We start from the raw sequence: 16,471 nt of genomic DNA, 5'->3' as shown, positions 1-16,471 counted from the left end.
GCCTTCTCCAGGAACCTTGCCTGCTTATGAAAGCCCACAGGGGAACCCCATTTTCCTGAATTCCTCCAGCACTTCTTTCTTGTATGATAGTTCATTGCACTCTGGCTTGCCACATGCAACACTTTACTATAAGTTGCTGATGCCTCCCTGAGCTGACCATCAACATTTCCAAGTCACCTAGCTCAGGGCTGGGCCAGTCCTCTGAGTAAGTGCACTGAGTACAGCCGAGCCTTGAACAATGTGAGAACTTGGGGGGGCTGACCCCCAGTGCACTAAAAAATTCATGTATAACTTTTGACTTTCCAAAAACTTAACGACTGATGGTCTACTGCTGACAGCAGCCTTACCAATAACATGCATAGTTGATTAATATGTATTTTGAATATTATATGTATTAATATTTTGTTCTTACAATAAAGAAAGCTAGCGAAAAGAAAATGTTATTAAGAAAATCATAAGGGGGAGAAGATACATTTGCAGTATTTATTGAAAAAAAAATCCACATATAATTGAACTCAGTTCGAATCAGTGTTGTTCAAGAGTCACCTATAGCTTCTCCTGACCTAGAAGCAGAAAACAGAAGGTGAGGCCACCCACCCCCAGGGAATGACCCTTTGCCCTTTTGTCCCCACCCCTGCAGGAGCCTCCTCTGGCATCATCGACCTCCTGCCGTCCCCCAGCGCTGCCTCCAACTGGACTGCGGGACTGCTGGTGGACAGCAGCGAGATGATCTTCAAGTTTGACGGCCGGCAGGGCGCCAAGGTCCCTGACGGGATTGTGCCCAAGAACTTGACGGACCAGTTCACCATCACCATGTGGATGAAACACGGCCCCAGCCCTGGCGTGAGAGCCGAGAAGGAAACCATCCTCTGCAACTCAGATAAGACCGGTGAGTCTCGCTCAGCTCTTTGGTGCCACCTGTGGTGTCCCCACAGGTTAGGCAGAGACACAGCCCCTGAAGGTGGGGGAGAACGGCAGGGGCGAGAGAGGGGCCCTGGGAAAGGCTTCTGGTCTCTCTGCCTGCTGATTCCTGGGCTCGGGGAAGAGCAGGACCAGAAAAGGGGGGAAGTAGATGTGCAGACACAAAGAAGGCTAGAGCTGTTTCTGGGGTTGGTTTCCACTGGGTTCTTCAGAGCCCCAGCCTCCCAGAGGCAGCTTGGGGTTACTAGATGCGAGACGGGGCGGGGGAAGGCGGGGGGAGGGTGCACCCTTACTTCAAGCAAAGCAGTGCCACCTTCATTGTATTATACATGGGGATGGGCAAAGGAGGGTACAGTTGTGAGTACAATAAATCTATTGTAATAATCGTCACCTGCGTGTCTTTTTCCACGAGAGCACCTGTAAACCTCCCTTTGCCCACCCCTGTATAGTAAGACGTCCAAACGTTTATTTTTAGTAATAGAGCCTGGCCGTTTAAACGAGTAGTCTGAATGTCCGTGCCATACTTAATAATGATGGCTGGCCTGTGAGGCCTTTTCAGCCTGCAGCTGTGCAAGGCAGTGCCCAGCATGGTGGTTAAAAACTCTCTACCGCTTATGGCTGGATGACCTTTGGCAAGTTGTCAACCCCTCTGTGCCTCACTTTCCTGTCTATGAAATGGGCAGAGAGTATGGTCTGCCTTGCAGGGTTTGGTCAGGGTTAAGTGACTAGTGCAGATGTAGTGCTTTAGAAAGTGCCTGGCATACAGGAGTGCAACCTGTGTTAGCTGTTACTCCCTCACCAGTGTCTCCCATCTCCACAAACAAGTTTATAAAAGCGTTGCAGTGTTTCGCATTTTTAAGGATCATGAAACATCCCTGACAGGTTAAGTACCCTGTCCCAAGTTATACAGCCAGTAAGTATCAGAACTAGTATGCAAGCATGTCACACTGATGGCCAGTGGGCCACACGCCTTGTTTATGCGACCTGCCGGCCACTGGTTTGACATGCTTGATAGAGTTAGCTAATTCTAATCCTGTGTTCTTGTCAGTACACCTTACATGCAAACACGTGCATGCACATGTGCACACACACACACTCTGATATCTTATGCAAAGTTTACAAATCCATCTTAAACTGTAATTTCATAATTTCCCATCTCCAATACTGCTGTTGTTAAGTTACCCAAATACATAACCACAGCAAAGGGAAGGCAGTATAGGATGGCTGGCAGCTCAGTCTGCGATGGACAGCCAGAGTTTGTGGGGTGTGACCCTTGAGAAGCTGCTGAGCTCTCTGGGCCCGTTTCCCCGGTCACCTGTTCACTCACCCCTCATTTGTGGAGCGTGTGCCGTGTGGGATATTTCAGTGCGGGCTACTCTATCGTAACCGTGAGGTCAAACGACTCCTCCCACCCAGTGGGTGTTAGCTGGTAGCTACAGGGCATCATGGCTGGGATCCATGGCATGAAACCTTTTACGCAGGAAAGGAAGTTTCTATATCAGGAAAGGAAAAAGCCCCACGCGTTGTCTGTGTGTGGAGGAGAGAGGGTTGGAAAGTCACGCAACTCTGTGTGAGGTTGGAAAATCTGTCCCCTCTGCTTGCAACTAAGAGTGAGAGAGTGCCCCTCCCTGCACGGAGATCAGAGAAGGAGATGTGCCTGGTGGCACCCCCCACCCCCGCCCCCAATCAAGCCTGATGAGATAAAAGCCGGGAACTGAGGAGAAGCCAGATAGGTTAAAGGATCCCAGAGTGAATGATGGGATTGTCAGAGGGCTCCCTTAACTCTCTCAGAAGGATATGTACCAAAAATAAATCAATAAAACCTGCTAGCCTAAGTAAGTGTTATTGCGGGTTTGATACAGCATCTGAGTTTAGGGTAGGTTGACATCTAAGCCCAAATGACGTCTTAGGAGTTTTACTGTGGGCTTTCTTGGAACTTCCGCTTGCATTTCAAAGAGCTCCACCATGTATGTTCTAGAACATTCCTCAGAACCAATTGTAAAGGAGAGACTGGAATGCCAGTGCCCTTGGAGGTGTGCTAAGTGATGTGGCGGGAAGGCTCCTCTGCTGAGACTGACACTGACACAGGGACCCTCCCCCTCCCCTCGCTCTGTCTGCAGAAATGAACCGGCACCACTACGCCCTGTACGTGCACAACTGCCGCCTGGTCTTCCTCCTGCGGAAGGACTTCGACCAGGCCGACACCTTCCGCCCGGCCGAGTTCCACTGGAAGCTGGACCAGGTAAGGCTCCCACCTGGCCCGTCGTGCCCGCTCATCCCTTTGCGGGGGTGGGCGGTGTGCTCCAATGATGATGGCAGTGGGTGGACACCACCGAATTCTGGTCATTTTCTGATTTTTGGAAGAATTAGCACAGGGAGACAAAGAGCATATTAAAGTCCGGATGGAAACTGCCACTTTAAAGACCAGGCAGAAGTGGGAGGGTCAGCTAACCTGCACCTTGTCCCTCTGCTCTGCCTTGGGAAGCGGTTCTCTCTCCCTTCATCTGAGGCTCACTGTGTGATCGTTGTTGGCACATCTTTGTGTCATAGATGCTCTGTGTCTCCCTCTTGGATGCTCTGTCATTGCCTTTGGATGAGGTGCAGCCTTGCTTTGGGTGGCACAGGTTGAAAGCAGGGGCCTGGGGATGTTGAAGTGAGCAGTGACATGGCGCACTGTGAGTGACATGTACACTGTAAACAGTGGTGCACTGTGAACAACGCGTGTACTCTGAGCAGTGGTGCACTGTGAGCAACGCGTGTACTCTGAGCAATGGTGCCCTGTGAACAATGTGTGTACTCTGAACAGTGGTGCACTGTGAACAATGCGTGCACTCTGAGCAGTGGTGCCCTGTGAACAACGCGTGTACTCTGAGCAGTGGTGCCCTGTGAACAATGCATGTACTCTGAGCAGTGGTACACTGTGAGCAATGCATGTACTCTGAACAATGGTGCACTGTGAACAATGCATGTTCTCTGAGCCATAGTGCACTGTGAACAATGCGTGTACTCTGAGCAATGGTGCCCTGTGAACAATGTGTGTACTCTGAGCAATGGTGCACTGTGAACAATGCGTGTACTCTGAGCAATGGTGCCCTGTGAACAATGTGTGTACTCTGAGCAGTGGTGCCCTGTGAACAATGCGTGTACTCTGAGCCATGGTGCCCTGTGAACAATGTGTGTACTCTGAGCCATGGTGCCCTGTGAACAATGCGTGTACTCTGAGCAGTGGTGCACTGTGAACAACGCGTGTACTCTGAGCAATGGTGCACTGTGAACAATGCGTGTACTCTGAGCAGTGGTGCACTATGAACAACGCGTGTACTCTGGGCAATGGTGCACTGTGAACAACGCGTGTACTCTGAGCAATGGTGCACTGTGAACAATGCATGCACTCTGAGCAACGGTGCACTGTGAACAATGCGTGTACTCTGAGCAGTGGTGCACTATGAACAACGCGTGTACTCTGGGCAATGGTGCAATGTGAACAACGCGTGTACTCTGAGCAATGGTGCACTGTGAACAACGCGTGTACTCTGAGCAGTGGTGCACTATGAACAACGCGTGTACTCTGGGCAATGGTGCAATGTGAACAACGCGTGTACTCTGGGCAATGGTGCAATGTGAACAACGCGTGTACTCTGAGCAATGGTGCACTGTGAACAATGCATGCACTCTGAGCAGTGGTGCACTGTAAACAACGCGTGTACTCTGAGCCATGGTGCACTGTGAGAGACGCGTGTACTCTGAGCCATGGTGCACTGTGAGAGACGTGTATACCCTGAGCTATGCATGCACTCTGAGCAACGCATGCCCTCGTCTGAAGTGGTAAACTATGACTCCCTTCAGAGCCTAATGGCTTGTGATCACAGGGACCCCTGTGTCACGCTTGTCAATGACAAATGAAGTGTCTCGTTTGAATCAAAAGCTGTGAAGGGTCTATTTCCGACACTTGCAGCGCTGAGATTGGGGAGGTGGCACTCAGTTCTCTGGGTGGCTGTGCCCCTGAAGAGGCGAGCTGTGCAGCAAGCCTAGAGCTGGCCCTCAGTTTGAAGAATGACTTTTTAAAGATGGTTTGAAATGGCCAAGAGGGAGAGTGGCCAGCAGGCGGGAAGGGGCGTGCAGCTGGGTGTGCTGAGGGGAGCCGGGGGAAGGATGCTCCGTCGGTGGCCTTCCTGCCGGGGCCTCCGCAGCTCCTCTTGCTGCTTTGCTGCCCCAGCCAACTCCTGAGCGCCGCTGGGGACCTCAGTCTTCTTTTCTCCCTCCACACGCACGGTGTGTTCCCGCCTCACCTTGTCTAGGGCTGAATGTTCCTTCATCCTTTCCCTTCTCTCCCCTTCTCACCGCATCTTCCCCACCCTCCCCGGGGACTGCCTGAGCTCCCAGACCCCAGAGGAGCTGCCCTCAGAGTGTTCCTGGGCAGCACTCCAGGAGGAATCCGTTTACACTGAGATGAGAATGACGGCCGCCCCCTGGTACCCACACAGAAGCGCAGGCCGGCGCGCTTTCGTAGAGATTCATTATCCCCAGGCAGCCTCTCCCTGGCGGGACATCAGACAGTGCGCTGAGGTCAGGGAGGCCAGCTTAGGGGAAGATGTCTGAGGGATCCCAGTGGCAACTGCTAATCCACTCCCAGTAAATCCCATTTTGCTGGATCCTGGGGTTTTGGAAATATGGCATCTGATTAGTGTATGTTTCTCTGAAATAGGGATTCTAGGCCGTGCCGAAGTGATGAAATCTTGACATTGTTTATTTGATTTCCCGGCCACCTCTCAGCTACCTTCTAAAGTGCCGTATGGCTTATATGAGATGTCTTTAAATGCATACTATGAATTGAGATGAATGAAAATAAATTCTATATTGAGAGGGCTTTTAATAAGAACACTGATCTAGTGCGTGCCTGAGCGAGGTATAGATGCCCTGACATTTCCTCAGATGGGATTGAGTGGTATCAGCGAAGGACGTCACAGGGTTTGAGAATAAAATGGAGTGAGGAAGGAGAATCTAGGAAATCTGGAATGTGTTCCCAAAGTGGTGAATGGAAGGAGGACTGAGATCCCCTGACCATCCTGCCAGGCACGCTGTGCATGTGAGCTCGTCCTGGTCTCTGCCACCCTCCCGCCCAGTCCCACCCGAGGTCAGTAACCTGCCCAAGGCCACGCAGCACACCATGGGGAGGACCTGCCTTTCCCATGAAGCTATGCTGCTTGGGTGAGCTTGCTAATTTAAAATGTTTCCAATTTTTAAATCTATCTTTATTGTTGAAAGTATGACTGATATCCCCCTTTTTTCCCTGTTGACCTTCTCCACTCCACACCCTCCCAGGCCTGCACTATGGTCTGTGTCCATGGGTTAGGCATATCTGCGTATAAGTTTTTTTGTTAACTCCCCCCTCTCTCTTCCCTCAAAGATTCATCTGTTCCATGCTTCTATGTCTCTGGATCTATTTTGCTCATCAGTTTATTTTGTTCATCTGAGTGCAATCATGTGATGCTTATCTTTCTCTGACTGGCTTAATCTTGCTTAGCATAGTACTCTCCAGGTCCTTCAATGCTGTCTCAAAGAGTTAAGAGGTCCATCTTTTTTACAGCTGCATCGTATTCTATTGTTTAAATGTACTGCAGCTTTTTTATGGGCCTTTGGGCTGTTTCCAGATCTTAGCTATCGTAAATAGTGCTTCTGTGAACATAAGGGTGCATATGTGCTTAGGATATATTTCCAGAAGTGGGATTGCTGGGTCAGATGGCAGTTCCATTTTTAATTTTTTGAGGAAGCTCCATACTGTTTTCCTTAATGGCTGCACCAGTCTGCATTCTCACCAGCAGTGCACTAGGATTCCCTTTCCTCCACATCCTCGCCAGCACTTGTCGTTTGTTGACGTCAGCCATTCTGACAGGGATGAGGTGATACCTCATTGTTGTTTCAAATGCTCAAAGTCACTAATCATCAGAGAGATGCAAATTAAAATGTTTTAATTTTTTAATTTAAAGTATTTTAATATAGAGATCAGGATTGTCACTGAAATGCAAAATGTGTACAGACTTAATGAAACTGTATGAAATGTCCAATCTTCACTTTGCTCAAGCTTTGTCTCCGTTGTCTTAGCTAGGGCTGCCATGGACTGGGTGGCTGTAACGATAGAATTCATTTCTCACAGTTCTAGAGGCTGGGAGGTCCATGAATAAGGTGCTGGCCAATTCCGATCCTCAGGGAGGGCTCTCTTACTGACACTCACCTTCTTGCTGTGTCCCCACTGGCAGAGAAAGAGCTCAGGGACCTTTTCCTCTTCTTAGAAGGCACCATCCCCATTGGATTGGGGCCCCGCCCTCTGACCCCATTTAACCTTCATTGCGTCCTAAAGGCCCTGACTGCAAATGCAGCCTGGAAATTGGGGCTTGGGAAAGCCCCCAGGAGGGGCAGCATCTGCAGGGCATGTGGAGGGCTCCATGGAGCCAGGCAGCCAGGTAGGCGGAGAGCTGAGCAGGAGGGCCTTCTGCAGGGAGCTGTCAGCTTCCGGTGTGGCAGGGCTGAGGAATGGGGCAGAAAGGGAAAACCTTGGCAGGTAGGAGCCAAGTTTGGAAAAGCAGATGGAATTCGATCCCAAGAGGCCTTTTATATCGTGCTATTGAGTTGGTACTGTGTCCCCCAAAAGAATTGGCCACTATGGAGGCACTTTGCCATACAAAGAAGACTGAGAATTTCAGGGATGGGTAAATGTGAAGGAGGCTAGTAGGAACTTCATAAAATGTATCCAGTGTAAGCCAGTATAACCCAGGCCACGTCATTCAATGGGGCCAGTGGTGGGAGATGCATTAGAAGCAGGGTCTCCCCTTCCTCTCTCCACAGCCGGGCAGGGAGACCAAGCCCTGGACAGATGCTGCTCATGGGCGTTGGAACCAGAGCATGCCAAGCAGGATGGTTTCCATATTGCTCTCCAGAAGGTGCCCACAGAGAGAGGCAGGTGCCCCAGAGGAGCTGTGCTCTCCCCGCAGTCCAGCCCTTAGCCCCACACCCCAGAGGGCCTTTGCCAGGGTGGACAGACTGCCAGGTCAATCCATCAGCTGGCAGCTTCAGGAAATGCCCCCTGAGAACCCAGTGCACCTCAGTAAAGGGAGCCTCCTGATGAGGAGAATGCCATTCTAATGGGATTTTTACTTACGATCTGCTAACGCAAATCCCTGGAGCCAGCTGTCAGTCATGGGCAGGCCCAGCCTAGAGCAGAGGAGGATGCCCGCTGCCAGCGCACACAGGAGAGGGTTAGTCCCTTGCAGCCCCTTCCAGCTTTAGTCTCATTTGGATACGGTTGACTCGGGGTCACGGATTCTAATGATCTTCCCTTTGGATTTGCTGGTGCTCAGGGGGAAACCTGCTGGTGTTTTATGGGGTGTCTCAGTGTCTCAGTTCCTGGGAGGCCCGGCCTGAGTGACAGCCTCAGTTGACCAGCACGAGCACAGGTGCCCCCGGCTCCTAGGAAGAAAAAATATGCATCTCTGAAAAGTTGCACAGGATGCAGAAGTGGGCTCACGCTGGTGGCCCATTGCCTTCTCTGCACCAGCACTTATGACAGGCACCAGAGAGGGAAGTGAGATATGACCCTGCCAGGGGCTGCTCACAGCCCTTCCTGCCCAGTAGAGCAGGTTATGGGCCCCTAGAACATCCTGAGAGATGGCAGCGAGAAGCAACACAGGGGAGTGACGAGGCCTCACTGGAGATGGAGCCAGCACTCAGCTCCTGGCCACGCAAGAATCCAGGCCTGGTGCCGCACCTCCAATTGTCCAGAAGTTGGAAATCAGATTTTTGTGTGAAATCTTTCAATTTTTAATATTTTTCTCATGTAAAAACATGTTATCAGACCAAACAAGTGGTCTACAGTATACCTTTATGTTCTGGTCACCAGTTTGAGATGACTGTTAAAACACAGACAAACAGAATAAAAACCACTATTATTTTGACATAAGAAAACTACGCTATCATAGGTCTATCTGAGAAGCTGGATCTTCTTAACAAGGCCTACCTGTTCTTTGTAAACACCTCCTGCTCTCCCAGCCCCCACCCCACCGCACCCTCCATTAGGAATGCTGGCTTTCCAGGGGAGAGATCAGGGGTGGGCATGTCTAGTCTCCATCATCCCCTCACCACAGCCCTGGCCCAGGTCCTTGGTGTTGGAGGTAGTCTTCCTCCCTCTTGCATAAAGAGGAGAGTAAGTCACAGGCTCAGTTCCCCCAGGAAAAAAAAAATAATAACAGCTATGATTTGACCCAAATGTTCACATCTGTCTTGGGCCATCGCCTTTGCCCATCAAGTCCGTTCTACCTGCCTAGGATTCTGAAGCTCCTACAAACAGCTGCACGGGAATAAATCCTTTGTACTTGGTGAGGAAAGGGTGTTAGGCTGTTACAGAGTCAGGGTGGACAAACTGCTAGTTTACTCGTATCTGCTCCTTCAGCCACACTGGGAGTCAAATGGGTTAGTTCAATCATTATTATAGCCAAGTGCCAAGGAGTTAATTGGAAAGTGGTCAGTCTAGTCCAGACCAGTCATCTTAATGAGCACAATAATTGGGCATTGTCAGCACTCTAATGTCTGCTATTAGAGACTCACTCTTAGATACGTTGGCCATGTTCCCTCGGACCCAGTGCCTCCACCCTGCTCACTGGCCTGCCCTGCACACTGGCCTCCAGGGAGCTCGCTTTCCTTCAGGAACCTTGTCCTACACAAAGTGGGGAGGTTGCCTGGAACCTGTTTTTCCTCTCCTTCAGGCAGAACACCTGCTTTTTCTGAGATGCCAACTTGCAGGGTGGCTCTGAATGAATAATGGATGCGGAGAGTTACAAATGCAGTGACTCCCACTTCTTTATTTCTATACAGTACATAAATCAGGGTCCCTGACACTTCTCTCAGAGTCCCTCTCCTTTCTCTTTCCATCTCCATGAGCTTCCAGACATTTGGGAGCAGGTGGCTTCCATGGGTTCATAGCGTTGGCAGGGAGGGTCTCAGAGCCACCCAGGACTCTTACTCCTCCCGGGTCAGGTCTGTGCAGTGACTGGATCTTCAGCTCTCTGGAAGGGTCACTGTTGACATGGTTAGCTCATTGGTTCTGTTTTCTTTGTTGAGGCTGCCAACCCATGGCCTAAGCCCGTGGTCAGCAAACTGAGGCTGGAGAGCCACATGCAGCTCTTTGGCCCCTTGAGTGTGGCTCTTCCACAAAATACCACGGCCTGGGCGAGTCTATTTTGAAGAAGTGGCATTAGAAGAAGTTTAAGTTTAAAAAATTTGGCTCTCCAAAGAAATTTCAATCTTTGTTCTGTTGATATTTGGCTCTGTTGACTAATGAGTTTGCCGACCACTGGCCTAAGCCATGCCTTCTCCACTTTGAAATCCCTTCCATGGCAACCTTTCATCATGCCCATCTCTGCCAATCACCTCTATCCCGGGACACCTCTCCTGGCTCCCCAGGGCGCCCTGTCAGCTACTTGTAATGGACAGAATAGTATCTCCCAAAGGTGGCTACCTCCTCATCCCTGAAACCTGTGAATATGTTACCTTAACATGAAAAATGGGTCTTTACAGGTGTGATTTCATTAAAGATGAGGTATTATCTAGAGCAGTGTTTCCCAAAGTGTGGTACACGTACCCCCAGGGGTACAGGAAGAGTTTGGTGGGGGTACGCGTTGCACCGGAGTTTGGTGGGGATATGCACTGCACTGTGCTTAGCTGCGCCTAATTCTATGTTCTCATGAGTACAAGAGGTACTCAGCATTACGAAAATTATAGAAGGGGTACACATATATCAAAAGTTTGGGAAACACTGATCTAGAGAATCTCATTGGTATATGAACTCTGTCTCCCTTGAGATAGGGTTTATCCTGGATTATCCAGGCGGGCCCAGTGCAATCACAAGGATACTTACAGGAGGCAGGCAGGAGAGTTACAGGCAGAGACATGACCATGGGAGCAGGGTGATGTGGAGCCATGAGCCCAGGATGGTGGCAGTCTCTATGGGCTGGAAAAAGACAAAGATACAGTGATCATCAGTTTGTGTTGTTCTAAGCCACAGAGTTTTGGGTGACTTGTTACAGCAGCAAGAGGAAACTCATACATCACTCATGAGACTTGGGGAGGCCTGGAGCTGCTTCAGGCTCGAAGATCCAGCCACCTCCCAACTCAAATACAACTGCTGGTGTATTATGGGGTGTTATTGAGAAGGCTTAAGCCAGATAGGCCCAGACTCACCCCCAGTGTGGTTGCCTCTGCTGCAGGTTGGAGGTGTGGCCCTAGGAGAGTGGGAGAAAGAGGCACCACCTCCTAGCATCCCCCCTTCCCCCTCCCAACCCCCCCCCTTCACCTCTTGCTCCTTGCTTTTCACCAGGCCTGCTTCCTCACAAGCCTCTGGCTAAGGAATCCCAAGGGCAGATTTAGCCTTTCCTTCCCTCTGAGCCAATATTCTCCTTCCAGCCTAAGGTGTCAGCCTCCTTGCCAGCCCCTATAAATAGAAAAGGCACCTTCTCTGCCTTCAGGGAGGAAACGCTGAGTCCTCTGGGCTTGTTTCTGGAAATGCTAAAGCAAACTTAGAAAATCCTTTCTCTTGACAGAGCCTTCCCTGGAAGCTCACCATTGGCAGAGTTGATACACCAGTGAGAGTCTCAAACCTGCCCTTCCCCTGAACCACAGAAACCTGCCTCCCTGGGAGGTCCCCTCTCAAACTCACCCCTCACTCTGCTTGGCTTTCACTTTTTTGCCCCAGGGCTCGATCCAAGGCAAGAGAATAGAGCGGAATGGGCAGCACGGTGGCCCTGCAGCACCCTTGCCCACAGGGGTGAGGGGCAGCTGGGTTTGGAGGTGGGGAGCTCTTCCCAGGAGTCACAGGGCTGGCAAGGCCCCAACCCACAGGGATGACCTGGACAGTGATACCCTATTGGCTTGTCCTCCTTCCCTGACTCACTCTCTCACTTTGTCTTTTCCCCTCTCTGGACCCACCTCCCAAATGAACTCTGTCCTGGTTTGTCCCTATTGCTCAGGGAAGTTTCCCATCTGTAGTGGACAGTTAACAAACAGCTGCTGCTGTTGTTGTTGGGAAGAAATGAGAGTATTCTGCAGAGTTCCACAGGCAGAACCATGACTGGAAGGAGAATGCTATTAAGACACTAACTTGCAGCAAATAAAGGGAAGGAAGGGAAGTCCAGCAGAGTGCAGTTCAGTGTTGCCACGTATTACTGGAACTGACCCTGTCCTCACCAACAGTAAGATCTGATGACAAGTAGATCATTCATTGTGTGTCCTATCTCCACAAACCCACTGAGGGTTCCATAGCCTTACTTATCGATACATCTTGAGCCTTGTTTGGAGATCTGACTCCTCAGGGCTTTCTTGGATGTCCATTAGTACTCAGAGGACTTCCGTTAATTGCCCTGAAGCTCTCGGAGAATCCAGCGAGGCAGGAATTCTCTTCCCTGCTGCAATCTCACCGGCTTCTCCCACGTTCTCACCCTGACTTGTAAGACTTGTAAACAACTGTTCCAGTTAAACAAATCAAAGGTACTAATTGTTCTACACCTCTCTCCCTCTCCTGGCAGACCCGGCTCCTTTCTGGTCTCTCTTCCCCTGGCTCAGCAGTTCCTTTGACTCCCGTGAAATCATTATTTGTGTTTTAGCCTGTACATCTGCCCAGAGGCGATGAATGCTTTTTTTTTTTTTTTTCAGTAGACATCCTAAAATGCACATTTAAAACCAGTATCTCTCATTTTAATACTGATACGGAAATAATGTCAACACAATTAAAATATTTAGTGAATCAAATCACCTTTTCAGTAATAAATGATGATGCCGAGCCTTGGGGTGGTCCCCTTGGGAGCAGCATGAAATGGGCCACACACTGCCTTGCTCCTGCCTCTCCAGACTGCTTTGGGGATGGGAAGCTGGTGGGAGGGAGGCCCCTCCTTGCCACCAAACCCAAAAGCCAGCATGTGTTACAGGAGAGAGATTTTTCTCTGTCACTTCCACACTGTGGAAAGACAAGAAATAGATGACATGGAATCCTAATATAAAATGGGAAACTCTGATACTCATCCCCTCAGGTAGGAGACACGAGGCAAAGGCACTGGCCACCATGAAGTCCCCGCGTAGAGAGGAGAGTTGGAACCAGCATGACTTCAGTTCTTAATTTGTGCCAGGCACTTCCTTCTAATTCCAACAAAAACCTTGCAGTTTAGGCATAATACCCAAGTTAGGGATGGAGAATGGGCAACATAGCAGGGCTCATTCCATATCTTTTGTCTAACAGTGTTTCCCAAGCTTTTGACATATGTGTCCCCCTTCTATAATTTTTGTAACGCTGAGTACACCTCGTACTCATGAGAACGTAGAATTAGGTGCAGCTACGCATGGGGCAGTGCATATCCCCACCAAACTCTTCCCATACCCCTGGGGGTACGTGTACCACACTTTGGGGAACACTGGAATACATGGTAGAACCTTGACTATGACCTCAAAACACACATACCCCAAGAGAGTAAAAAGCACCATTATTGACTTAGGAGAATTTACAGCTTTAGGGAATACACAAGAGAACAAGAATGAACAAATATCCATACTTATCCAGACTGATACCCAAGTGTTTAGAATAGGGCAGGGATGTCCATCCAGAAGCAGAGTTCAAGTTCAGAGGACCAGGAATCACATTTTAGCCCCTTTTGAAGAAAAGATCAACTTGCCCCTGAGGTTCCTGATGAGAGGGCGGTTCATCCCATAAGACAAGAGAAGACTATAGAGTTGATTCTTCAGGGAAGACCACTTCTTTCAGGAAGTCTTGCTAAGCAATACCCCCGGAGGCCCTGGGTCTAAGATTAATTTGCCCCAGCTTACTCCCAATCTCCTACAAGTCATCTGTTTGCATCCTTAATGTCTAAACATGCAAATATTGCTGCACTCACTGCTCATTAGTTTAGTTAAAGGAAGTGCCCTTTAATTATGCCTTTAAATAATGAACGTCCTCCATCACCTTGACAATCAGTGCATATTTAGAAGCCAGCAAGGCCTCATTATGAAACAGCTTCTGCATCCCTTGGTTACTTGGAAGACAGTAGCTTTCTTGAGGCAACGGAATTGGGAGTCTAAAGACAAACAAGCCTTGTGATTGCATTACGGCCTCGTAGCTGTCGATGCAAGAATGGCAAACAGTTAGCCAGTGATATATTGCTTGCGCGGGAGAGAAGGGAAACGAGCATTTTTTGAGAGGCTATTGTGTACCAATCCCTAACCTCATTGGTTTACATACATTACATCGAAGCTGCACCGTTACTTTTGAAGTTATTTCTTAACTTCATTTTACAGGTATTGTAATGGAGGCTCTGAAAGATGAAGTAATTTGCCTGAGGTGTTGGACCAAAGCTCCATATTCCTTTCCCTTAGGTGCATCTCATGGAGAAGTACTTATGTGCCTTGGCAGAACTGAGAATCCTCCCAGTTTTCACTGTGTTTCTCCATCCCTTGATCTCAGTAGATCACAAAGGAATCGTTTGCCGCCATGTAATTCCTAGACACAGGCAGACTGGCCAGTGCTGTGTTCGCACCTGTCTGTGTGGCTCTGGAGAATAGAGCAGAATGTGCCGTGGACAGGCAAGTGCTGCCTCCAGTGCCCACGATTAAGACAGAGGACCGTGCTGGGGCCATCCCTGTGCCTGACCCTCTGGCCCCACGGGCCTTCTTCTCTTGGGTGGGTAGGTGGTAACTGCCATGTGCTCAGGGGAAAGGCAGAACTCTTTCTTCTTCAATCGGAAAATCGGGGTCTGCCTTCTTGATACCATACGAGATGTGGTGTCAGTAGCCCTTCTCCTTTGTGTTCTGCCTGGAAGCAGAGCGTGGTATGCGCTTGCAATGTGGTCTGCTTCTGTTAAAAGAGCCACATACCTTTTCCATCCGATGCAGCTTTGTCAAAAGGCTTCATTCCAGCCAGAAATACCCTGGGAGAAGGAGGCTTTAGCTGCATGGGCACAAAGCAAAGAGAGACGCTTACCTATTTACCTAGACTCACATAAAAAGTGAGCCCATAATTAAGGTGTAAATGTGAATTGAGACATGAATTGCTTGAAGAATTGCCTGATATCATCGACTTACATTTTTCATTTTTAAGCATATAAATAAAATGAGCCTTCCAAGCCAAGAGTAAAAATATACCTTAAGGTTTATTCCAGAATACTAAAAATATCCCTCTGCCATATCTAGCAAAGATATGTCACATTGGGAATGAAAAAAAAAAATCATAGTAGTAACAAGGAAATAAAGCATTCTCTAGTGGGCAGAGCACAGAGCCGGGCTGCGTCCACACACTGCCCTAAGAAGTCAGGCAATCATGCACTCACTCACTCACTTCACAACAAATCTTGATCAAGAGTAAATTAAACATTAACAAACATGTGTCATCAAGGAGCAGCGCGAGCATGCAGGCTTCGCAGTCTCTCAGCCCCGAGTCTCTGCAGCTCAGCCCTGCCCCGTTATCCTGTGTGCCCAAGGGTGCGTCAGTTCACGTCCCTGAGCCTCACTTTCCTCCTCTGTAATGGGAGGGAAACGGTAAACACCTTGGAGGCTTTTAATATAATGAATAAAAAGCAAGGTTAATAAGGGAGTGGCAACAGGGTATTTGATCCATGGACGTGTTTGATCGGGCCCGCACCAATATACATAGATACGTAGATAGGTCTCTGATCTCATTATCTGTCCTCTTAATGTATCATTTGCACAAAAAGGAAGAGCTGGCTTCAGGTTTGAGGCAGAAAGGAGAGGAAATGAGCCTGGCTCCAGTGGCCTGTTTGCAGGGAATCTGGGACAGGGCAACACTTTGAACTGCATGTGAGTGTGCAGCTAACAGAACCCAGGCTGGACATGCCTGAGGTCACATTTGCTGGCTTCTTCAACAGAGAAATGTAAGGAAAAGAACGCAGTGGAGGAGGGTTCCACAGGTTAAAAAAAGACTTCCGAATGTAACACATTCGCTTTTCAACGGCAGAAATTGAACTGTGGTGCCCTGGGATTTAGATTTGAGCAGTGAACTGTGGGGAAGTGAAGGCTGTAAAAGGTCAGGAGAGGGGACCCTCCCCGGGGGAGGACGGCTGCCCCTGGGGTGGGGCTCAGGGTAGGCTGCTGGGAGCTGGAGGCGGTGCCAGTTGCTATGGCTCAGTCCCTGTTGGGGGCTAAGAGAGGGGGAAATGTGGAAAGAAACCTGGGAGGGAAGGGTCCCCTACCAGTTCTGGGGGTGGGAGGCCCCTGCTACAGGGTTGACCCTGACCGTGTTTTGACCCTAATGAGCTCCTGTACAGGCTTAGTGGTGGGCAGCAGGCTGGTACCTTGCCACCCACTTTACCCAGCTTCACCTCCCTGTCTCAGTTCGTTCTGCCCAGGCATTGTTACCCTCTCACTCTGACCCTCAGGTTACTGACTTAGGGCTGGCCAGTAAAGGGAGAAGCTGAGAATGGAACCATACCAACACACTTTCTCCAGGGAAGTAGAGGGCCTAGGGTCCCTGACGGGTCCAAGTGGTTAGTCTGTAGGAGCAGGCAAC

At 49.6% G+C, this 16,471-nt stretch overlaps 1 protein-coding gene across 1 annotated transcript in view; it reads left to right on the top strand.

The window, feature by feature from the left end:
- CLSTN2 (calsyntenin 2) overlaps positions 1–16,471 on the top strand; it is a 908,802-nt gene that overhangs the window by 441,342 nt on the left and 450,989 nt on the right. Inside the window, exons 7-8 of the mRNA XM_084901767.1 lie at positions 641–889; positions 3,042–3,163. Of these exons, the coding sequence (XP_084757893.1) occupies positions 641–889; positions 3,042–3,163 (371 nt within the window). The remainder of the gene's footprint in view (positions 1–640; positions 890–3,041; positions 3,164–16,471) is intronic.

This window comes from Pipistrellus hanaki (genome assembly GCF_964339955.1).
Source record: "Pipistrellus hanaki genome assembly, chromosome: 13".
NCBI lineage: Eukaryota > Metazoa > Chordata > Mammalia > Chiroptera > Vespertilionidae > Pipistrellus > Pipistrellus hanaki.
The sequence above is the reverse complement of the archived record's forward strand: the minus strand, read 5'-3'. Positions and strand labels throughout refer to the sequence as shown.